Here is a 22,403-nt window from a genome sequence, read left to right on the forward strand (position 1 = left end):
TTCTAATTATAGAAAGGCACCATAAAATTATATCTACTGAGAAACCTCAAGCTTCAGCATTTTATTCACTCAAACAGTTTCTTCAGATAAACAACTGTTACCATAATTTCAACTGCCAAAAACATTATTGCTGCTTTCAATAATTCAAAAACAACAACAATAATGTCATAACAGAGATACACGTCCTCAATAGTCAAGATTCACGTTTAAAAATGAGGTCAGTAAAATAAGAGTTTATATTATAGGGGTGGCTGTAGCTCAGTAGGTAGAGCAGGTCACCTACTGATTGGAAGGTCAGTGGTTCAATTCCTGGCTACTGCAGGCTGCGTGCCAATGTATCCTTGGGCAAGATACTTAACCCCAAGTTGCTCTCCGACCGTTCCGTCGGAGTATGAATGTGAGTGAATGTTAGACGATTAAAGCACTTAGCTTAATTAATTAATCATGGAAGTGCTTGTATGAATGCGTGTGCATGGGGTAAATGTGAACGTGTTGTATAAGCGCTTTGAGTGCTCATATCTGAGTAGAAAAGCACTATATAAGAACTAGTCCATTTACCATATTTTAAGGCAAATGCAAGTGTTTCTTACACCATACTCTTTAGTTACCACTATTTAAACTAGTCTGATTACATCTCCTGTTTTGTGACTTTAAATGTGTGGCATTCATATTTCATTTATGCCAAATTAGCCCTTTCAAAAACATCATCCTGCCCTGCTTTCACATTAAAAGCTTTCCTCCAGTGAACCACAGGAAGGGACAGCACTGTGACAGCGCTCAGCAGAACAACGTGTTCTTTACAATCAGTTTTCCTCACATGAGTTTGTGCTTAGTGTGTGATCATGGCTGCTCACAGCATATCCAGTGGCTATAAATATGCATCAAGTACAGGATGGGGACTCAATGTTTTCATGTAGGCATTTTATGTAAAGTTTTTATGTCTGCTTTTTGTGTCCAACACATTTCCAGTAAAAAAAAAAAAAGAAAAAAAGAAAAGAAATCAAACACGCCCACGTCTTGCTTATTCCTGGTGCTGGTCGGTGTGTGGGCTTGGTTATAGGGAGCAGAAGTAACTGTGGACAAAGAAACCTGCAAGTCCAGCCAGAGCTATCCCCACACTGTCTCCAACGCTGGCAGCAGCCATGGCAAACTCCCTGTGTCTGTCTTCAGCCTGTAGGAGAAGAGAATCCAGGATGGATGCACACTTACTGCAGAATGGAAACAGCTCCGCAGCATACAGCTGTTTCTGTAAATCTCCTAGAATTAAAACTGAGATATGCCAAGTGTGCATGTATCCATAATTTGATTTAAAATTAAATATACTTCAGCAGAGCGCTTAAAGAAATAGGTATAAAAAAAAAAAAAAAAAAAAAAAAAAAAAAAAGGAAATACCGTATTTTCCGGACTATAGAGCGCACCATACTATAAGCCGCACCTACAAATTTTTTGGAAAAAACTGGAAACGTACATATATAAGCCGCACCGGGCTATAAGCCGCTGGTATCTCCGCCGCTCTCGGTTTTCCACAATTACTCGGCACTCAGCAGAGGGGGACAGACAACCCCAAATTTGAGTTATAACAAGTCAATTCACCATTGATTCGTTCACGCCGAGCTTACGTGCAGCGGCTCTATTTCCCTCCTGTAGTGCCAGGTCGATAGCCCTCAACTTAAAAGCGGCATCATAGGAAGTTCTTTTTGTGGTTTCCATGATGAGGGAGTTTGAAAAAAATCTCTTTTGTGCCTGCTGCTAGCACTTGTTGGCGCTTTCTTCTTTGATTTCCAACTTTGACGTCCCATGATTCATATCCTGCTAAAGAGCCCCCTGGTGGTTAAAGAAAAATCCACAGAAACGCCGCACCGGGCTATAAGCCGCATGGTTCAAAACGTGGGAAAAAAGTAGCGGCTTATAGTCCGAAAAATACGGTAGGTATATATTGCACTGAATTAAAATGCATGTGGAACTTTATGATGTCCTGATACTTTATTTGTGGACAATTTCTCTAACTTGATCTTGAATTGTTACTGAATGCCCCTGCTCTACAGTCTGAAGCTAAGTTAGTGGCTCTCTGAAGCTGTTCTCATGACACAGCTGGATGCTAATGGAATCTAAGTGCAAGAGCCTGGAAAAAAAACAGTGAATGAAAATGTCTGTTAGAGAAAAAGCAGTGAGAGCAGCAGAGAGTAAGGCACTAAATGGGAAAGCTAGCATTTGCATTCAGGACAAACAGCTGCTTTAGAAACAAAGTAACAAAGCAGGCCACAGAGAGATGACTTCACCTCCTTGCTGATGAAGTGGAAGGTGTTGACATACGCAGCTCCACCCAGCAGACCCTCATAGAGGATAATAGCAAACACCACCCAGGCACTGGGCAGGAACTGGTAACGTACAGCAAAGCAGAGGAACACCGCATTGACCACCTGTGGAGAGGAGAGAGAAACGGCTCTTTAACAGGAAGCTCTGAGAAACTCAGCCTGCACAGTGAAGAGTTGGGTTGGATCTCTAAATATGTAAAAGTGCTCTCCATTCACTACTGTATGACATCATAACAAATCAAGTTTTTCCAACACATCCTGGGCTGTGTGTGTTGGTGCCACACGATATGACAAAGGACCTGTTACTGTGACCGGCACAGCCCTGGGCACCGACCATATTTGATTAGTCTTTCTAGTAAGACAACAGATGTCAACCCAAACTGCTTGCTCTTCACGTAGGTTCAGCTATTACAAGATTTATTTATTGATCTATGACAACAGTGATCAGAATATCTCTAAATATCTCTGTGCAATATCTCTAAAATTAGAAACATCCTTTTGGCATAATTTTATTTGAATTAGATTTTTTCTTCTAAGCAATGCACTGAATACAGGTGAATAAGGAGGACCAATTCACCCCCCCCAATATGTTCAGCACTGCGTTTCTCACCTGCAGCACACTGAGAACCCAGAGTTTCCTGATCTTCAGGCAGCACAGGGAGGATCGAGAGATGAGTACACCAAGCTGGTACAGCGTCTGATACCTGAACATGCAAACAAGAAACAAGCAGAGCTGCACGCCCGAAAACAATCGACATGAAATCATTCATACTGAATACTGTTTGTAATGCTTACTGACCAGCGATACTGAGCCGCATGGGACAGGTAAAAATTGTGGAAGAACAGCAGTTCCATCTCATAGAGGAAAAAAAGACAACATTATTCTTGGCTCAATATGATCACATCTCACTCAAGTTTCACTTAACAGCATGCAGTGAGATGAGTGTGACACCAGAGGGCACCAGAGGACTCACCAAACCCTGGTTGATGAAGTACTCAGCGAAGTAGACTATCCCCAGGGGAATCATAAACCTCATCAGCAAGCCCTGCTCACAGAAATCAAATTCAAGGCAGTGCGGCCAAAAACAATCTCCAATACTCAAATGGAATAAAGAGTGTGCTTACTCTGATGACGTGGATTCTCTCTTTGAAACTGAGAGGCCCGGTGGTTTGGTCTTCTGTTACAGTCAAGGGGAGGAGAACATGGCCCGTGAAGTTATTTCACAACCAACCACACAACTTTAAAATTTCATTCACATAAACCGTGTGGCACAGTGGGAGAGAAGTCAGCAGCCTCCTTCTGTCTGACTTTCTCTGTTGATAAAAATACAGGTACTGCAGTCTCGCCTCAGTTTCCCAAAAGAAAGCCGTGATTATGTTTAGCCTAGTGACAAACTGCCAAAAAGAGCTTTAGTCTGCTCTCTCTTTGTAGTCCCTGTCAGTACTCTAGCTGCAGCATTTTGGATCAGCTGAAGGCTTTTCAGGGAGCTTTTAGGACAGCCTGATAATAATGAATTACAATAGTCCAGCCTAGAAGTAATAAATGCATCAATTAGCTTTTCAGCATCACTCTGAGAAAGGATGTTTCTAATTTTAGAAATATTGTGCAAATGCAAAAAAGTGTTAATGTGTATCTGAATGTTGGCGCTGCTGAGAAAAGATGGGGGGGCATTAACTAATAAAATAATAATTACTGTAATAACCAATAAAAGATGTAATGGGATTCTTGCTTTCCTTTCAGTGCTCCACACTAAGTTCTGCTACAATAAAAAATTGAGGACTACAATGTGTGTGAGGTTTACACATTCATAATTGAAGAGCTACACAAAACAGCCAACACCCTCCCAGCTTTGAGCAATCCAACCATGGCAATAAACACTCGTCATGACAACATCTCTCTCTCTCTCATTCTAGATAAGTTAATGCTCCTAGCAGCTATCACAATCACATCAGTCACATAATTTGTTCAAGATTAAATCTGATTACAGTTGTTTGCTTTCCGCTAACGTTAGAAAAGTGTCAGACTGTCGGTTTTTGCAAAGTGTGCGTAACTCCAGCTCCTGTGTTGGTTGAATTCCCACAATCTGTCTTCTCTCTGCATAGACAAGGAATGCTTCTTTTTTAAAAACAATAACTTCATAACCGGCTGCATGTGTCACGTTTAGGGAAGATCTTTAAATTGTAGCTGTAGCAAAATACAAACTGTCACAGTCTCTGCACTCTGTTTCAGTTTCTGGATGTCTTGGCATTGAAATCAGTTGATCGCCCTTTTGAATGCAGATTTGCTCACAAAGCTGAACAGATCCCACTCTCCACTCTGTTCTAAGTTGCAATCATGTGACTGAAACTCATCGGTGTAATGGCATTGCTTCCTCTTGATGCCCAACAGTTTGTTTACTCATCAACTGTTACAATGGCCCCAGTGATAGGCTGCTGTTTCAATACTGATCATTTAGCACCCAGAAATGAAATCATTAAGTACAATCATCGATTCACTGATTCACTAGGCTAGTGACAATGCCCCCAAAATTTTGATATACCCCTACCGGAGGTAGAACTAAACCCAACCATGTTTTTCCTCATCTCTGAGGTCTCTTCTATATGAAATGGATTCTTCATCAAAAATATTTTACTGCCAAGATGGTTAACTTGATAGATATTGTTATATACCCCAAAACTAAAAAAGAACTCAAGTACAGCCTGTCCGCATGGGGGTTAACCCACAAAAACCAGAGGTGGCAAAAGTACTGACATTCTGTACTTAAGTAGAAGTACAAGTACTTGTGTTAAAAAATACTTTGGTAAAAGTCGAAGTACTGGTTCAACTTCTCTACTTAAGTAAAAGTATAAAAGTACAGGCTCTGAAATGTACTCAAAGTAAGAAAGTAAAAGTGGCTCTTTGGAGGACGTTTCTACCTGCTATTCTTCTGTAAAACGAACCGAACCTCATTATATATTATTGCAATAATAAAAAATAATACACGAGAATACAAATGTTATTCCAATCTAAATTTTAATCCTAATGAATGCACTCAGCTTGAATCTGTTATGTAGGACACAAACTGTTAAAGGGAATTTAAACCCAGCTCTGTTCTCTGTGTCCTCCATAGTAGAGGGTGACTGTGCCTCCACCTAAACACCAACATGAGGATACTCAGGGGTTACAGTGGGATTCAGAAGGTGGAGGAACCCTAAGATCAGCTGTAGTGGCTCTGCATGGGGAGAAGAATCACAGCTTTCTATTGTGAGCTGCAGTAAATGATGTTGGTGTGCAGGCTGTGATCAGCTGACCTGCTGCTGCTGCTGCTCTGAGGTTTACTGCTCTGTGTGGATGAACTGAACTCACAAAGATGTAACCCAGTATTTCACAGCTCTCTGAGCTGATCTCCATCCCCTACACTGACAGCATACAGGCTGTAGAAATGTTGGACTCAGTGAATGAATCTCAGCATCAGCAGCTTTGATTCAAACTCATCTCTGCTGCACTGATGTAACCTGTAACTCTGACCATGAACACAAACACTGTGCTCCAGTCCAACACAGAGCTTTACTGTAAATACAGTACAACAAACTAACCTATTTATTACACACTAAACTGCAGCATTTTCATCCAATCTTTGAATTACACAAAGTCAGCATACTTCAGTTTGTTTTCCAGTCCTTACCTTTAACTCTAACCTCTCTTCTTCCTCTTCTGTCCTCTTTCTCCATCTCTGAGTGAACTTCTCTCTCTTTGCTCTCCCTGAAATGCAGCAGCTCTTCTTTTAGCTAGCACACACTGTGTGACAAACTGCACACACTTTGTGTGTTTGCTGATATTTGTTGAGCATTTAGAAACGTTGCATTTACCTGCCACACGTTACTCCCTTCATGCTCGCTCCTCTTCAGTAACGCTAGCTAAGCTGTTTATGTGCCGCAGCGCAACTTACGGACTCGGTCCGGCCCGATTATAGCGCTATAAATGATACATTAATTATATGGGTTTGCGTATTTAATCCCTTTGTACGAGATAAGCCCCGGTGATGGAGGATACGCCAGTACGATTGTCTCTTATATGTTATTATTCCTCCATTTAGGCTCAGATCGTTTTATGTTTGAAGGCGCACTGACCGGAAATACAAACTTCTCTCTGACGTGTTAAAAAGTAACGAGTCTGTTTGAAAATGTAAGAAGTAGAAAGTACCGATACTTGTGTAAAAATGTAGGGAGTAAAAGTAAAAAGTAGTCAGAAAAATAAATACTTAAGTAAAGTACAGATACCTGAAAAATCTACTTAAGTACAGTAACGAAGTATTTGTACTTCGTTACTTCCCACCTCTGACAAAAACTGATGTAGATTAATAACACAAGGCCTGAGAGCTTTCAGAATAGACATGTATGTAGTCAGGATTTTGCTTTACCCACTAGAAAAAACTGGATGGGAATATCTTAAATTATGGGGTAGATAGAAACTTTAGAACACATACCTAAAATAGGCAAACATGGAAAAAAAATATATCTATGCAAAATGTTTTCATTTACTTTGTAATTGCTTTGCCAGAGTTTGTCATAGAAACACATATGATGGCTTGTTGGAAAGGTGAGGCTGTGCTGAATCCAATAATACCAAATATGTAAATGTGGCCTGCATAATCAGGGTGTTAAGTCACTTAATGTATGAAGTGCCCCAACTGAAAAGTATTGAGAAAATTGAGTCTCAAGCTTTATTATGCTGCATGTATTGTCATATAACACAGCAGGCTTGTTGAATTAATGTGCTTGTTTTCTAAACCCAGCAATATCAAATATGTAAATATACCATGCATAGTCGTTTAAAAATGTGTGATCTGTCCCAAATGAAAGAATATACTGCATTTGATACTTTGGATACTTAAGAGTAGAATGGGAGGCAGAGCCTTCAGCTTTCAGGCCCCTCTTCTGTGGAACCAGCTCCCAGCTTGGATTCAGGAGACAGACACCCTCTCTATTTTTAAGATTAGGCTTAAAACTTTCCTTTATGATAAAGCTTATAGTTAGGGCTGGATCAGGTGACCCTGAACCCTCCCTTAGTTATGCTGCTATAGGCCTAGGCTGCTGGGGGGGGGGGGGGGGGGGGGGGGGGGGTTCTTTTCATTCACCTCTTTTTACTCTGTTTATACCCCACTCTTCATTTAATCATTAGTTATTATTAATCTCTGTCCCCCCCCCCCTCAGCAGATGACCCCCCCCTCCCTGAGCCTGGTTCTGATGGAGGTTTCTTCCTGTTAAAGGGAGTTTTTCCTTCCCACTGTCACCAAGTGCTGCTCATAGGGGGTCGTTTGGACTGTTGGGTTTTCAGTTTGTTGTGATTTGATGCTATATAAATAAAACCGAATCAACCTGAATTGCTTTGGCCGTTTGTTTTTCTAAAAAAGTTTTTAAAAGACTTCAGACGTGTGTAGTTTATCCTTTAAACGATCAAGTGTTCATTAATACATGTTCACAGTATGTGTGAACATGTATTAATGAACTAGAAGGGCACTCAGACAGGTCCATGATGTATTTTGCAATTTGAAAGGAAACGACTGTTATAAAATGTATTGGATTCCTTCTCTGCAGCATTTCCAACTCTCCACCAGGTTTAACAGTTAAACACTTTCTGTTGTTATTTTTTTTATTTATGTTTTTGTCTATTTTTATTGTTTTGACATGGGTCTCTATTGATATTGTGTTTTCATTGTTATAGAGCTCGTTGTGACTTTTATGTCTGTGAAAACCATTATATAAATTCACTTTATGGTTTGGGTGTAATCCTTCAGAATAAAAACCTTAACCTCGACCTTTTTAGCAGAGGTAAATATAAACTAATGCTGTGCTTTAATCCTAATTCTGCATCAGTTTTCTCTACTGAACAAATGTATACACTTGTATTATTTTACATACATCTGACTGACACACATTCCTCTAAGTGATGACCTCCGCTCATCACCTCAAATGAAAAAATTTCTGTTTCCTTCCACTAACTCACACAGATAAACTGACACGTTAGAAATCGTCTGATTAGATAACAGCAATGCAACAATGCTTTCTGGCCTTTCAGATGAGCGTATTGCACAACAGCTGTCACACCAACCAATGAAACAAGTTTTTCCTTTTCTGGATCTGATCCCTTTACTTTTTAAATTTCAATTTATTTCTAATTGCACTCTAAGACCTTTGTACTGTTACCTGTGGTGGATTTCTCTTGCTCCTCTTCTTCAGAACTGTCCACAAGTCGCCGTCTGTCCTCTGAGACCACAGCGGTGTACTCAGTCTCTCTGCTCCTCCACTGAGGTAAGGAAGGTGGACGGACTAACAGGCAGAAATAACTGGTGACGTGTGGGATGAAGAAGACGACAAATAATTCTGTTATAATGTATAAGTTTCAGCTTCACTTATATACAATTATTGGGGGGGGGGGGGGTCATCTCATTAGGAAATACAAACTACTAAGTGAACTGGAGTCAGCTGAGCTCAATTAAAGGGAATAAATGTGGCCATGAACTGATCTCCAGGGCTACTGTTTCAAAAGTACATACATACATTAGAAGAGCCATATACATACATACATACAGATACGCTATACAGACAAAAGCCACCTCCACATTACACCTAATTCACAACTATTTATGAGTGTGTTATTCATGAACTCTTAAGTCATGCTGTGACACGCAGAAGTCTAAAAATGATAAATGGACCAACTGTTTGAGCTCTATAAATAAAAAAATAGCTGCATAATTTAGATGCATGCACAGAAAAAAAAAGGGGACATTTGCACAAGTACACAAATAACGCACAAAAGATCTGCTAACTATTGTGCTTGAGAGATGTGTCACAACTTACCTTATCAACATAGTCAACGGGACAACCAGCATGATCTGAAGTGTGAGCTGGGGTGAGAGGCCACCTTGGATGAGGACTGTGTAAAGGAGGGATCCAAAAAGACCAGCAGCACCAGTGCCTGAGCCCCAGCCTCCCAGTACTTTCCTGAAGCAGGAAAATTCACAGCTTCTAAACATACAACTGGTTCGACTTCGTGAAGGTGTGGCATTAAACACCAACTCTGAGGGGCTTTCATTATTGTCAGTCTGAGCTGTAGTCATAATTACTGTCAGAAGGACATTTAGTTGATCTTGAAGTTGCAGTTAAAAATGCTCCATCAACAGTGCATTACGATTCATCACAGGTGATGCTTTTCTTACTCACCATTGTATCTTATAGGAAACAGTGGGTTGGTGCAGCACTTCTGGGTTGTTTTTTATTTTTTATTGTGCTACTTAGTAATGAGCAGGTATGTTGTGTGTCTGTGTGTACAGCACTCCAACCTATGGTTGCTTCTGACTCCACAAAACACAAAGAGGAGGCCTCAAAATGTGAAGTACAGAAGCAGTGGGTGACCACACTTCTGTATCCAGTCTATGCTAACAGCTACGTCCATTTTCACTAGTAACAATTACAAATGGAAGCTAAATCAACCAATAATAAATTGACTTTGCTTCTCTTGGTATCACCTGTACGGCAACAGTTAATTCACTTGTACATGTTCCATTCACTTAATGTATCATTCTTATCATAAGATTTAATGTTTATATCTTTTCCAAGATTCTTATTGAGCAACTGCAACAAAGTAATTTCCCTTCAGAGATCAGTAAACTTTTTCAAGCTCTTCTGTCTTCTCTCCTGGCAGAAACAGGATCTCATGCTGCTACATGCAATGCAAATAAAAGTTTGTCATCATTAAGCGCTGCCTTGTTCACAAACTACATCCTACAGTCTGGGCACGGAGCCGAGGTCTGCCGTTCAGTTTGAATCTTCACTCAGAGAACCGTTTGTGATTGTGGCAAAAAAAGAGAGAAGAACGAGCTTTACCTGCTGAAGAAGACAGTCAGAGAGAGGAAGGACAGCTCCCCGAGTCCCGAGCTGATGCTGGCAAAGATCACTCCTATAATCACAGCGACAGAGAGGCTGATTTGAGTGAGCGAGGTGGGAGAAATTATTCTTTTGTTTGACGGGAGAGAAAAAAAGAAGAATCACTGCTGCCATTTTCCTTTACTGCCAGGCCTAATTTTTCTTACAGCTTCCTAGTCGGCCTTTATTGACTCTGTTTACTCACATAAAGAGCTGCTTCATTCTAACAGTATTATCTGTAATAGAGCTGTCTATTAAAACAGCACCATCTCCATCCACTGCTAGGGATACTTTACCGCCTAAAGTCCACAGAAAAGATAAGCACTGAACTCTCTGTTGCTGAGAGTGGCTGTAACAACGACTGTCTTCCATCTCACAGCTGACCAGGACACAGGCAGAACAAATATAAAATTCAAGGCAATAAATTTGGTAGTTTGGAGTATTTTAAATGAAGTTTCAATACCCTAAATGAAAAAGGTGATAATCTCTATAAAAATAATTCTGTACTCACAGTTTATGGAATAAAACAGCCTCTGCAGCTTATTATTGTTATTGTAGTTATTATGTGAGCTTATTAAACACTGATGTTATCCTAAAGAAAAAAGGCATGAGCAGCTGGCTGCACAGACCCTTTCCAGCCTGATGAGCAAATTTCATTTCAGCAAGCAGGCGTCATCTTTGCATCTGTATCCAGTTCTTGAATACATCTGTGGAGCTGATATTAGCCACGGCTCTAAAGTGAAGGCCAGAGTGAAGGTAAAACGCCGGTCTGGCCTCATATCAGAAAACAACATGAAAAACAACTATCTTAAAAAGTCTTCCACTTTTACAATCCACAGAGTAACAGTCTCCTTCATTTGGTGATCCAAGCTACAGTCGTGCTTTATCAATCATCCCGAGTTATTTACAAACTAGTGCACACAAAAAGCGAGTGGGGGAATCAGGGTCATTAAACTGGTCTATTAGTCATCGTGTGACATTAATCTAATTAATCTAATTAATTCATCTAAGCAGTATCACTGTGGCGTGTCTGCTGACTCAGACTGAACTGCTTGCTTCTCGTGAAGTCTTTGATAAATGTATTTGTCAGAAGTGTGAGTTGGCATGATAAATAATTATAGCAGAAGTAAAGCACTATCACGCCTCTGTGGAAAAACCACAGCAGCTCACAGCAGAAGAAGTGAAGCAAATACTCGAAGCTTTATCTAATCTATTTTCTGAAATCATTTCAGACACTCACTGATAAAAGATTATAATCTGAATTAGAAACAGTTTGTTTTACCGAGAAGACTCATCCACACAGCCGAGGAGAAGGACACCAGGAGGAAACTCAGAGCTGCCACGCCGGCACAGACCAGCACTCGAACACTGGGATCAAAAAACAGGAATTAACCAGGAAACATGTTTTTATTTAGACTAGGGCTGCAACTAACGACTATTTTGATAGTCGATTAGTCATTGACTATTGAAATGATTAGTCGACTAATCGGATTATGAATCACATAATTATGAAATGGCACTTATTTAGCTCTCAGCTTTTACATTTTGCATAAGGTTATTTAAAATGTGGTAGTAAACACATACTTCATTCAAAATTTTTAATCAGGTTTGCTGCTGATATAACTTTAATTGGTCCATTTTTCCAACCATAAAAAAAGTATATAGTACTTTTTCGTCCCTGTAAAACAAAGTTGGCACAGTTTCACCAGTCCCCCCCCCATCACTAAACGTGCTGCTGAATGCTATCCGGGCTTTAAGTCTGACGTCATTTCCGGGTCCAAATGCTTCTAAATAAACAGCAATGGTATAACCAATGACTGTTCACTATTAAAGATGATTGTAACAAACCTTATCAACTGCAGCCATTTCCACTTCTCTTTCTCATCGGTAAAATCACAGCTGAGTGTGTTTTTTCGAGTTAAAACAACCAGGGACACAGCGGAAAATTGATCACGTGACAGTTTGGACCCGGAAATGGAATTCTACGTCACCACTTAACCGGATTGCGCATGTGTGAAGCTCGCCAGAGATAGACGGACAGGAAGATGTCTCACTACGTTAAAAAAAAAAAAAAAAAAAAAAAAATCACCAGTAATTATAAACGACTATTGTCGACAATAAATTTGTCGTCAACTATTTTAATTGTCGATTATTGTCGACAATGTCGACTAATCGCTGCAGCCCTAATTTAGACAGCATGATCAGCATGTTCTGTTAATGAGCTCCTGAGTACCATTAAAACCAGGTCACAAGTGGCATACACAAATTGTGTTTGGACACACACACCCATTCATATGAATCAGAGCACCTTAGCATCAGTGGAAGTGACTGGAAATAATTACCAAATCAAACTGAGTCATCACTGTTTTTTTTGTTGTTTTTTTTTTTAAACCAGCCACAAACCATATAACCAGTGTGGCTAAAAACGTGATTTTTTTTTTATAACCACTGTTTTCCTGGCTTGATGTAAACACACTACAGTAAGTGAGACAAAAATGACATCACAGTTTTAGTGATTTACAAATCTGTCAATGAAGCAACACTTTTTGTTAGCAGTGCAGTGAAATCAGCTAATATCATGGGAATTGTGATTCATGATGAGTGTAAAAAAAAAAAAAAAAAAACCAACAGGAGGGGAAAACAAAGAAGAGCAATCAAAGTAATAATCCTGTTCTTACCCATAAGGCATTTTGTGGATCATAAAGGGAGCGGACAGTTTGATGAAGAGTGTGGGCAGGATGTCAGCCAACAGCACCGCCTGCCAAGAAAAGTGTCACAACTGTCACAACTGTACGGGTACATCTGTGGACACAAATTACAGAGCTTCCACTCTATCACACTGTAAGCAGTTACTGATGTTATCTTCTTCTTTCGGCTGCTCCCCTTAAGGTCACCATCTGCCTCCATCTCACCCTACTCCCAGCATCCTCTTCTGTCACACCAGCCCTCTGCATGCCCTCCTTCACTCCATCCATGAACCTCCTGCCTGGCAGCTCCATCCAACATTGCCACCTCCAGCTCAGCCTCCTGACTTTTTGGTGGTGCCACCATCTCCTCAAAACGGTACATCACAGCAGGTCTCACTACCATCTTCTAATCCTTTCTTTTTCTCTCTTCCTGCTACCCTTCTGTCATAAATCACCCCAACACTCATCTCCACCCTGCCGGCACTCTCTTCTTCACCTCTCGTCTGTTGCTTTGGATGTTTGATCCCAGGTGTTTAAACCTTCACTATCTCTACTCCTTGCCTCCTTACTCTTGACACCTTTCCACCTGTCTCCCTCTCATTTACACACATGGATTCTGTCTTCCTTCTACTGACTTTCATTACTCTTCTCTCAAGAGCATACCTCCACCTCTTCAGACTCTTCAACCTGCTCCCTTCTCTCACTACAGATCAATGTTGTCTGCAACCATCCACGGCAACTTCTGCCTGGTCTCATCTGACAACCAGTCCCTCACCAGGAGAAACAAACAAGAAGGGTCTCAGAGCCGATCCCTAATCCCACCTGTCACTCCTTCCACACACCTCACCACCGTCTCACTGTTCTCATACGTGGCCTGCACCACCCTCACATACTTCTCTGCAACTCCCGACGTTCTAGATTCACAAAGACAACGTTCCAGTTCACAGCATAGATGTGTACTGTTCAAACTTGTTCACTGACTTTACCATAACACCCCCCCCCCCATCTGTTATAACCTTTTGTAATGGTTGATTGAACGTGTTTCTGTTAAAATGTCACCTTCAGCAGTGTGGGCAGCAGTCCTTCTTTGGTTAACTGTCATACTAGTTTCAGTACCTCATTAATCATGTGATGTTCTTTTTTTAAAAACATATTTAAGAGGAAGTCACCGCGTCTAAACCAGTCGAACAACTTCTGTCAACACAAAGTTAGAACAAACATTTTTTCTGTATCAGAGCTGTGTGAGGAGTCTCTATTTACCGAGGTGGAGACGGGGTTGCAGTCATAGATGCTACTGTTGCTGCTGTTCCTAACTTGGAAGTCCACGTGCAGTGAGGCTGAAGTCTAGAAAATAATAAAAGTTCATTTAACCCCACACATAAATGCATAACTGTCAAACCACACTGCTAAAAAATAATTAAGGGAAAACTTGAATCACACATCAGAACTCGATGAACGACATATTCAAGATGAAACTCTTTACTGGTATCGTACACTGTGCAGTTTGTTGAGAACAAAATGATGTAACAATGGTCAGTGGAAACCAGAGTTATCCATCCTTTGAGTGCTGGATTCAAAAATCACACTCTGTACTCCCGACAACTTCTCCTGAATGGTGTCCCACGCAATCTTCTCCCAGACCTGGATCAGGACATCAGTGAGCTCCTGCAGACTCTGTGGCATCAGACATTCAGTGCATTTGGTTCCACTGATTCGAAATATCCCAGAAGTTCAGGTCTGGGGAACAAGAGGGCCAGTGAAGGCCTTAGTCATCGGGAACTGCCTGCACACAGACCCGGAGGTCTCTGTGACTCTCCAAGGATATGCCTCCCCAGACCATCACTCACCCACCTTTAAACCAGTCATGCTGTATGGCTCCCCACAGCACCTCCACACTGCTTCAGGTCTGTGCTCAGTGGGAACCTGCTCTCATCTGTACAAGCTAAATGGACTTTCACACTATCACCATTGATCACATACATTTACACACATTCATTCAAGTGCTTCTTTCTCCTAGCCATGTTAAACTAACTTTCTAACACACACACACACACACACACCTGGATCAATTGATATCCTTGAAGTTTAACTGACTTTGTGCAACACTGCGATCATCAAGTGTTCCCTTAATTTTTTGAACAGTGTATATTTAAATAGAAATTTGCTTTCTTACAGATGCTGTGTCATTCTGTGATTCTTGTTTTTTTAGGATGTCATGTGCAGCGCTCAGCATTACCACATACGCAAAGTTGTTGCACAAACCGAGGAGCCTGCAGAGATGGGGAGAAATAAAAATGAGATAAGGAGATGCATCAAAGATTAACAACCCGACAAATGGCTGCAAAGTTTCTCTTTAAAAACCAAAAAACGACCACAATCCCGCTCACTCATCACGTTTGGCACAAGCATTCATAATATCGCACTTTAGTTTTTAGATATACATAGATTTAGATATACTTTATTACTCCCACACTTTATTAACCACAGCAGCACAAGAGTCAGAAACTGAAAATTAAATTGAAGAAGTTTCATCTTAAGTGGTCTCTATGAATCTATGGCGTCATCCTTAGTCCTTCCAAGCTTCCTGAGTGGCTTCCTTTTCCACCTGCCTGTGTCCCCCCACCCGTCCAGTTTACGTCCTCATTATTTTACAGGTTAGAGCTTTTTGTGGCTTTGTGTATTTGTCCTTCCCACCCTCGTTATTGTCTTGAGTTCAGCTCAGCTTCAGTACTAACCCTCTCCCTGGTGTGGTTGTATTTAGCCTGCTCTGTCCCTTTGTCAGGTTATCATCTAATATTGTACCATCTCTTTTCAGATGGCTGGCTCCTAAGCACTTATTCCTAAATTACTACAAATGCAATTAATTTTGTTTGCTTGTTTGTTTCCGGTCCACTGTGGGCCTTTGTCTGTATTTGAGGTTCCTTTATGAGCACGAATTACCAACACGACAGGATTCTAGGCTAGCTTTTCTTCTGAAATGTATTTCTGGCTGTTTGCCTTTGTAAGAAGGTGACAGCCAACAGCTGAATGACACCAAGGTAGAGAGAGAAGTTGAGGGGACTTGCAGTAAATCGCAAACAGAACAGAACTCAGGCCTCTGCAGCAACTACACAGCCTTCAGTAGTCGGGGTGCACGCTCTGCCAGATGAGATACAGGCGCTCTCTGCAACACCTTTCTATACATGAAACCTTTTTTGAAACTATATGAAAGTACATATACAAAGTGCATTTGAGGTATGACGGCATTCTCTAAAAATGTAACCATTTTCTACATGCTAATTCACAATTTGACTCCATTACACCAACTGTCTCTAAAAATATTATTTGAACTTAAAACAATTTTCCATTTTTAATTTAGTTTATAGTATAAATGCTGTAATGCATGCATTTTTGATCGTGCACGCTTGAGACCTTGACTCGTGTCTGAGGCGCTCTCGTGTGAGGTGAGGAGACGAGGAAGAGACGTGAGACTGTGTGAGAGAGAGTGTGCTTCAGATTTATAAAGCGATGGCTCTGAAACAAAGACTCGAATGTACGAGAGGGGCTACTGACTGTTCTCGTGTTCAGTCCTTATTACTGGCACTGCTCTCCCAGTGCGGGCTCAAGCTTGTCATTTTTCCACACAAACAGACCTGCCTGCACACCCGCCACATACTGAAGGACTGTACAGGGAATAGCCAATCTCAGTGTGCCATACTGAAGCAATTCCAACATGCATTTGGTTTTAAGAAAACTCAGGAATGCACAAATGCAGAGCTGTGTTTACACATAAAGGGGTGTGGCACACAGCTGGAACACACAAACCAAGGTGAGAGGAGGACTCTGCAAATAAGGCTGTAAGGCCTTCACAGAGGTGGGAAGCAATGAAGTATAAATACTTCATTACAGTAGATTTTTCAGGTAGCTGTAATTTACTTGAGTATTTATTTTACTGATTACTTTTTACTTTAACTCCCTATAATTTTTAGACAATGTACTTCTTACATTTTCAAACGGACTCGTTAATTTAGGTTTAACACATCTGAGAGAAGTTTGCATTTCCGGTCAGTGCACCATCAGACATCAAACGACCTGAGGCTAAACGGAGGAATAATAACATAAGAGACAATCGTACTGGCGTATCCTCCATCACCGGGGCTTATCACATACAAAGGGATTAAAGAGTGAAAACCGTATAATTAACGTATCATTAACAGCGCTATAATCAGCGGTTACAGGAGGCCGGGCCGAGGGCTGAGGGCCATAAGTTGTGCTCGCAGTACTTCAGCATCTTAGCTAGCGGTACACAAGAGGAGCGAGTATAAAGACAGCAACGTGCGGCAGGTAATTTTAAATGCACCGTTTCTAAATGCTCAACAAATATCAGCACAAAAAGTGTGTGCACTTTGTCACACAGTGTGTCTGCTAGCTAAAGCAAAGAATGAGCGTTAATTTCCCTCAGATGGAGAAAGACGTAAGAAAGAGGAGAGGAAGGAGAGCAGCAGGTCAGCTGATCACAGCCTGCACACCAACATCATTTACTGCAGCTACAATAGAAAGCTGTGATTCTTCTCCCCATGCAGAGCCACTACAGCTGATCTTAGGGTTCCTCCACCTTCTGAGTCCCACTGTAACCCCTGAGTATCCTCATGTTGGTGTTTAGGTGGAGGCACAGTCACCCTCTACTATGGAGGACACACAATAGAGCTGTGTTTAAATTCACTTTCGCAGTTTGTGTCCTACAGAACAGATTCAAGCTGAGTGCATTCATTAGGATTAAAATTTAGACTGGAATAACGTTTGAATTCTCATGTAATATTATTTTATATTATTACAATAATGTATAATGAGGTTCAGTTAGCTTTACAGAAAAATAGTTGTTAGAAACGCCCTCCAAAGAGTTACTTTTACTTTCTTACTATGAGTACATTTCAGAGCCTGTACTTTTTTACTTTCACTTGAGTAAATAAGTTGAACCAGTACTTCAACGTTTACCAGAGTAGTTTTGCCACCTCTGGGCCTTCAGGATTTTTGTGCGTGATTAAAAGAGTACACCTCCAGGCTGTACAGGTCACACTGGGGCGTGTTGTGACTTCCATTTAAATGAACTGAGAGATGAGGAAGCACTTCGGTCAGCCTTTCTTCGCTTAGATAAGACTTGCTTACCAGTAGAATCTGTTTCTGACACCGTGTTTAATTACAGGTGTGACGCAGAATGTTTCTTGATTTGATTAAAACAAACGGACACTCACCAAAATCCGATCCAGTTGCGCCATTGTACACAACAAGCTATAAATAACAGATAAAAACAGATGTTAGGGACTCACTAATAATGCCAGAATTACACAAAGCGCTGCAGCTGACAGACTCACCGTTACCGTCAGGTCGCTGGAGAGGCTCCGAGCTGCCGCTGGCTGCCTGCTCCATGTTCACCTGAAACAGAAACCGAGACTAAAACCGCTTAAAGGACGCAGCACGCATCGGACACTGCGCTAACAGGCGCATTAAGCTCCCACGACCACAGGCGGGAAACTGTCATGAAGAACGGGCTGTAGCTTTTTGTGCCATAGGCGCCGTTAGCAAACTTTAACGACGAAACACCAAAGATGGCACCTCAGTCTAATAACTCCCCGCGGAAACAATGTCAACTCTGAACGTTCCAGTTCATTTAGTCCATCTGGTTCAAATAAAAATGTCACTAGGTATCAAAAAAAAAAAAAAGGACGCTTTTTTATTATAGTTTGTTATTATGGCTTCTTGGCACCGTGGCACAAGTCTTCATGGAAAGCTACAGGTTATGTAACTGTGGCGTGTAGCAAGAAAAGCGCACAGCCAGCAGGAGTATAACAGTATAACATCATTACAGATGCAATTTCAGCCACTGTGGTGCATTATGTTCTTGTACATGGAATAATAAACCATATGAAAAGGAACAGAATATGAGACTTACATATCTCAAAAGCCAATGTGTGGGCTCTGCAAGAATATTACTTTGCCTTTGAACGTCTCTCAACTTTGAGTTCATAATATTGCACAACGCTCCTGTCATAAATGTAGGCTGGTTCCCATAATGCACCACACCAGCACCAGTACTGGCATCATTTCGGTGGAGAAGAGGAAGAAGTGGTCCCACAGTTGATCTGGTTCAACCCAGGCCTGGTTTTACTCTGTAAGGTCAAGAGGTCATATAGTTTTCATGCAGATTTAAAACCCACAAGCTGAAGTGCAAACTGTCCTGATAACACAGGCCAACAAAACAGTTAAACTCTTTCTGTCCCTCACGTTAAAGATAGCAGTCTGGATTTATAACCTTATTTAAAATACTGTGGTGGAGTGGCTGTGGCTCAGGAAGTATCCTTGAACCCTGAGCTGCTCCTGATGCGTTCATCAGTGTGTTATGTTTGTGAATGTTAGAAAGCACTTGGATGTAAAAACCCTTGCATATAGAGCACTCATGCAGAGTAGAAAAGTTCAGTCCATTTATCATTTAAAGAACTTTGCTGAACAAAATGTTTTTTCTACAGTATGTGGTTCAAGATGTAAAGGGCGGGGAAACAGTGATGATAGTCATCTCTTCAGCAGTGCATAAAGCTGCGCTTGTCCCCCTTCCCCATGCAGAGCTACTGCTTCACTGAACTTCATCGCAGCCATGGCTTTCTGCAAACTTCTAATAACTGCGTTGGTGCTGCTCCACAACAGTGGCGGTAAGAAAGAAAAATACTTCAATTTTCCAACTCCAGATCCCAGATCCCAGATCCCAGTGTGCCGACCTGATTCACTGGTGCTCCAATGTTTACCAAGCCTTCTGGGGAAAATTTAATGTAATATTTCAGTTTGCCAAATGCCTCAACCTTGCATCTTGCATTCTGGTTGTTTCTCAGGTATGCTGGGAGGTGAAATTAAGAGCTCCATCATTGGCGGAGCGGATGCTCCAAAGGGCAAGTGGCCGTGGATGGTCAGTCTTAACATGACATCTTATGACAAACTGAAAAAATGGCGCTGTGGCGGCACCATCGTCAGCAAAGACTGGATCCTGACTGCTGCACACTGCTTGGATAAGTAAGCCTACACGTGTGTGTTTCTTTATTTCAATGATCATAACCATCATTCATAATGAGCCTACTGTTTATTACAAGCAACATCTTGAAGGTTTGGTTATTTCAAAACACATAAGAGCTAATGTGTGCTTGTGTTGCCAGCAATCCTAGTCATCATCGATCATTCGTTGTGGTCGGCGCACGTGACCTGCACAAGGGGGCTGAACGTTACATGCAAGTAACTCATTTTGTCCCTCACCCCGACTACAAAGCCCTGGGCAATGGCGTCTACATCAATGACATCGCTATGATCAAGCTGAAGAAAAATATCAGCTTTTCAAAAGATGTCAATAAAGTGAGTCTACCCAGCAACAATGATGCCTTTAGTCCATCATCTGAGTGTTGGATCACCGGCTGGGGGTTCGTGAAAAATAATGGTAAGTTTAGCTCTTAGAGTAGCCTATAACACATCCACTGCCATACGGTCACTAATAAAGCCCCTTGTGCTGACCTTCCCTATACATGCAGCACTGTTTAAAAACACACATACACTTTGCATACTAAAGTACTTTCCAGAAAAAAAACACCACCTTCTCCATCACTTTCACACTTTTTCTCTGTGTGCCTCCATGCAGTTCCACTGCCAGATCCAGAAACCCTTCAGGAGGCGAAGATTTCCATCATGGATCAGACTGCCTGCAAGAATGTGTATTCTCAGCTGACCTCTGAGATGCTATGTGCAGGTGGCAGTAATGGAGGGAAGGATGCCTGCAACGTGAGTTTTACTTTTCAGTCAGCTTAAATAATCAGGCGTTGTATCTTTTATTGTACAGGTTGGTAAAAGCCAAAAGTGTTGTAGATTGATCATTTAATATTTATGCAAAAATAGATCACTTCAACTTTGAAATAAACACTTTTCGTTGTATCACACATGAACTGCTTTCACTCAGCTGAAGTTCCCTGACAGCTGTAGTTACTAGTTAGAGTTTATAATTTCATCTGTTGTTTTAAATTAAGACTAAGAGGGAACAAAGTGAACAGTCAGTATTGTGTCGCCTGTTGTGTTTCCACAGGGAGACTATGGTGGTCCGCTGGTGTGTCGTAAAGGGACGGAATTCACGCAAGTGGGAGTCATGAGTTATGGCAGTCGTGATGGCTGTGGCCTCCGCCCTGGCGTCTATACTCAGGTTTCCAAGTATCTGTCCTTCATCGACTACTATATCCACCTTGCTGAGGAGCCTTCAGCTGAGGTCTAAACTCTCAGGAAACTGAAGCTGCCGGCTGTGCTCATCTGATAACTTGCCTTACTCTTAGCTTCTTTCCTGTACTGCATTATTACTCCATGTTAATGGTGGTGGACTCTGGTTCAGTTAACAGACTTCTTTGCATTAAAGCTTTAAAGCATCACTTTTAGTGTCTCTTTGTGATTTGTTTGCATGTTTCAGGCACAGCAAGAATGACATTTTCAACACTGATGACAGGCCCCCACATCCATGGCAACAGCTTCCTCAAGTACATGGTTTCATTACCTGAGTGCAAATTTTGCAAATCAAATTTTAGGCTTTTTAATAAGTGCCTACACTAAATTCACCTCACCAGTGATAATAGTAACAATGGTAGTTACTTGGTGTATCTGTATTCTTTATATAAAGGCTCAAGCAACTCCTAATTTCTTTATCTTTATTTCCAAGAAGCCAGGCGACGTTGTAATTTTTAACTGGTGTCGAGTATTAGTTCTCAAAGTTTCTCTTTGAACACTGGCTGCTTTTTCGCTCATTTTCAGTACAGTCCTCGTACCTCACCATTTTCAGAAGGATGTTGTTTTTTGATAAGCTGCCTCACACTGACCAACGATTCCTTCAAGTATAAAAACCAAAGTGATTAACCAGTGATTAAAGTGATTAAATGCAGCCACTTTGTTACTCACAGGCTGCTGCAAAAACAGTACCAGTAAAAAGTTTGGATGCAGCTTCTCATTCAATATTTTTTTTTCCTACATTGTAAATTAATACTGAAGTCATCCAGACTATGAAGGAACACAGAAGGAATCGTGTAGTAAACTTAAAAGTGTCAAACAAACCAAAATATGTTTCAGATTTTAGATTCTTCAAAGTTGGCACCTTTTGCTTTGATCTTTGCACACTCTCAGCATTCAATCAATCAGCTTCATGAGGTCATCACCTGAAATGGTGTTCCAACGGTCCTGAAGGAGTTCCCGGAGGTGCTGAGCACTTGTTGGCTGCTTTGCTTTCACTCTGTGGTCCAACTCATCCCAAACCATCTCAGCTGGGTTTCGATCAGGTGACTGTGGAGGCCAGGTCATCTGACCCGGCACTCCATCACCTTGTTTCTTGGTCAAATAGGCCTTACAGAGCCTGGAGGTGTGTTTGGGGTCATTGTCCTGTTGAAAATCAAATGATGGTCCCACTAAGCACAAACCAGATGGGATGGCATGTGGCTGCAGAATGCTGTGGTAGCCA

At 41.3% G+C, this 22,403-nt stretch overlaps 3 protein-coding genes across 3 annotated transcripts in view; 2 read left to right on the forward strand and 1 right to left on the reverse strand.

Annotated features, from left to right (window-relative positions):
* The window catches only part of clpp (caseinolytic mitochondrial matrix peptidase proteolytic subunit), a 7,133-nt gene extending 6,387 nt beyond the window's left edge, over positions 1 to 746 (forward strand). The window contains exon 8 of the mRNA XM_030724902.1: positions 733 to 746. Within this exon, the coding sequence (XP_030580762.1) occupies positions 733 to 746 (14 nt within the window). The remainder of the gene's footprint in view (positions 1 to 732) is intronic.
* On the reverse strand, positions 449 to 18,492 carry cln3 (CLN3 lysosomal/endosomal transmembrane protein, battenin). The gene is made up of 15 exons (XM_030724943.1): positions 18,259 to 18,492; positions 18,139 to 18,175; positions 15,081 to 15,177; positions 14,168 to 14,251; positions 12,899 to 12,978; positions 11,503 to 11,588; positions 10,182 to 10,254; positions 9,156 to 9,299; positions 8,502 to 8,641; positions 3,441 to 3,493; positions 3,290 to 3,361; positions 3,115 to 3,170; positions 2,926 to 3,019; positions 2,280 to 2,420; positions 449 to 1,171 (listed from the first exon to the last, which is right to left on the reverse strand). Exons 1-15 carry the CDS (start codon positions 18,311 to 18,313, stop codon positions 1,055 to 1,057), a joined length of 1,329 nt encoding a protein of 442 aa, XP_030580803.1. The 5' UTR covers positions 18,314 to 18,492; the 3' UTR covers positions 449 to 1,054.
* A 1,007-nt stretch (positions 18,493 to 19,499) lies between these two features.
* Positions 19,500 to 21,296, forward strand: LOC115777122 (tryptase-2-like). Its single transcript, XM_030724956.1, has 5 exons — positions 19,500 to 19,590; positions 19,768 to 19,945; positions 20,086 to 20,360; positions 20,559 to 20,698; positions 20,997 to 21,296. Exons 1-5 carry the CDS (start codon positions 19,536 to 19,538, stop codon positions 21,177 to 21,179), a joined length of 831 nt encoding a protein of 276 aa, XP_030580816.1. The 5' UTR covers positions 19,500 to 19,535; the 3' UTR covers positions 21,180 to 21,296.
* Positions 21,297 to 22,403: the final 1,107 nt, after the last annotated feature.

The sequence above is a fragment of the Archocentrus centrarchus genome, unplaced genomic scaffold, assembly GCF_007364275.1.
Source record: "Archocentrus centrarchus isolate MPI-CPG fArcCen1 unplaced genomic scaffold, fArcCen1 scaffold_43_ctg1, whole genome shotgun sequence".
NCBI classification, from domain to species: domain Eukaryota; kingdom Metazoa; phylum Chordata; class Actinopteri; order Cichliformes; family Cichlidae; genus Archocentrus; species Archocentrus centrarchus.

What these genes read in the sequence shown, in the direction of transcription:
- cln3 (XM_030724943.1), bottom strand. Translation starts at nt 18,313, where the DNA reads ATGGAGCAGGCAGCCAGCGGCAGCTCGGAGCCTCTCCAGCGACCTGAC. An exon ending in CGCAACTGGATCGGATTTTG is followed by an intron (nt 15,178 to 18,138) that starts GTGAGTGTCCGT and finishes CCATCTCTGCAG; the next exon opens with GCTCCTCGGTTTGTGCAACA. An exon ending in TGTGTGGATGAGTCTTCTCG is followed by an intron (nt 10,255 to 11,502) that starts GTAAAACAAACT and finishes CTGTGATTATAG; the next exon opens with GAGTGATCTTTGCCAGCATC.
- LOC115777122 (XM_030724956.1), top strand. Translation starts at nt 19,536, where the DNA reads ATGGCTTTCTGCAAACTTCTAATAACTGCGTTGGTGCTGCTCCACAAC. An exon ending in GCTGCTCCACAACAGTGGCG is followed by an intron (nt 19,591 to 19,767) that starts GTAAGAAAGAAA and finishes GTTGTTTCTCAG; the next exon opens with GTATGCTGGGAGGTGAAATT. An exon ending in GAGGGAAGGATGCCTGCAAC is followed by an intron (nt 20,699 to 20,996) that starts GTGAGTTTTACT and finishes GTGTTTCCACAG; the next exon opens with GGAGACTATGGTGGTCCGCT.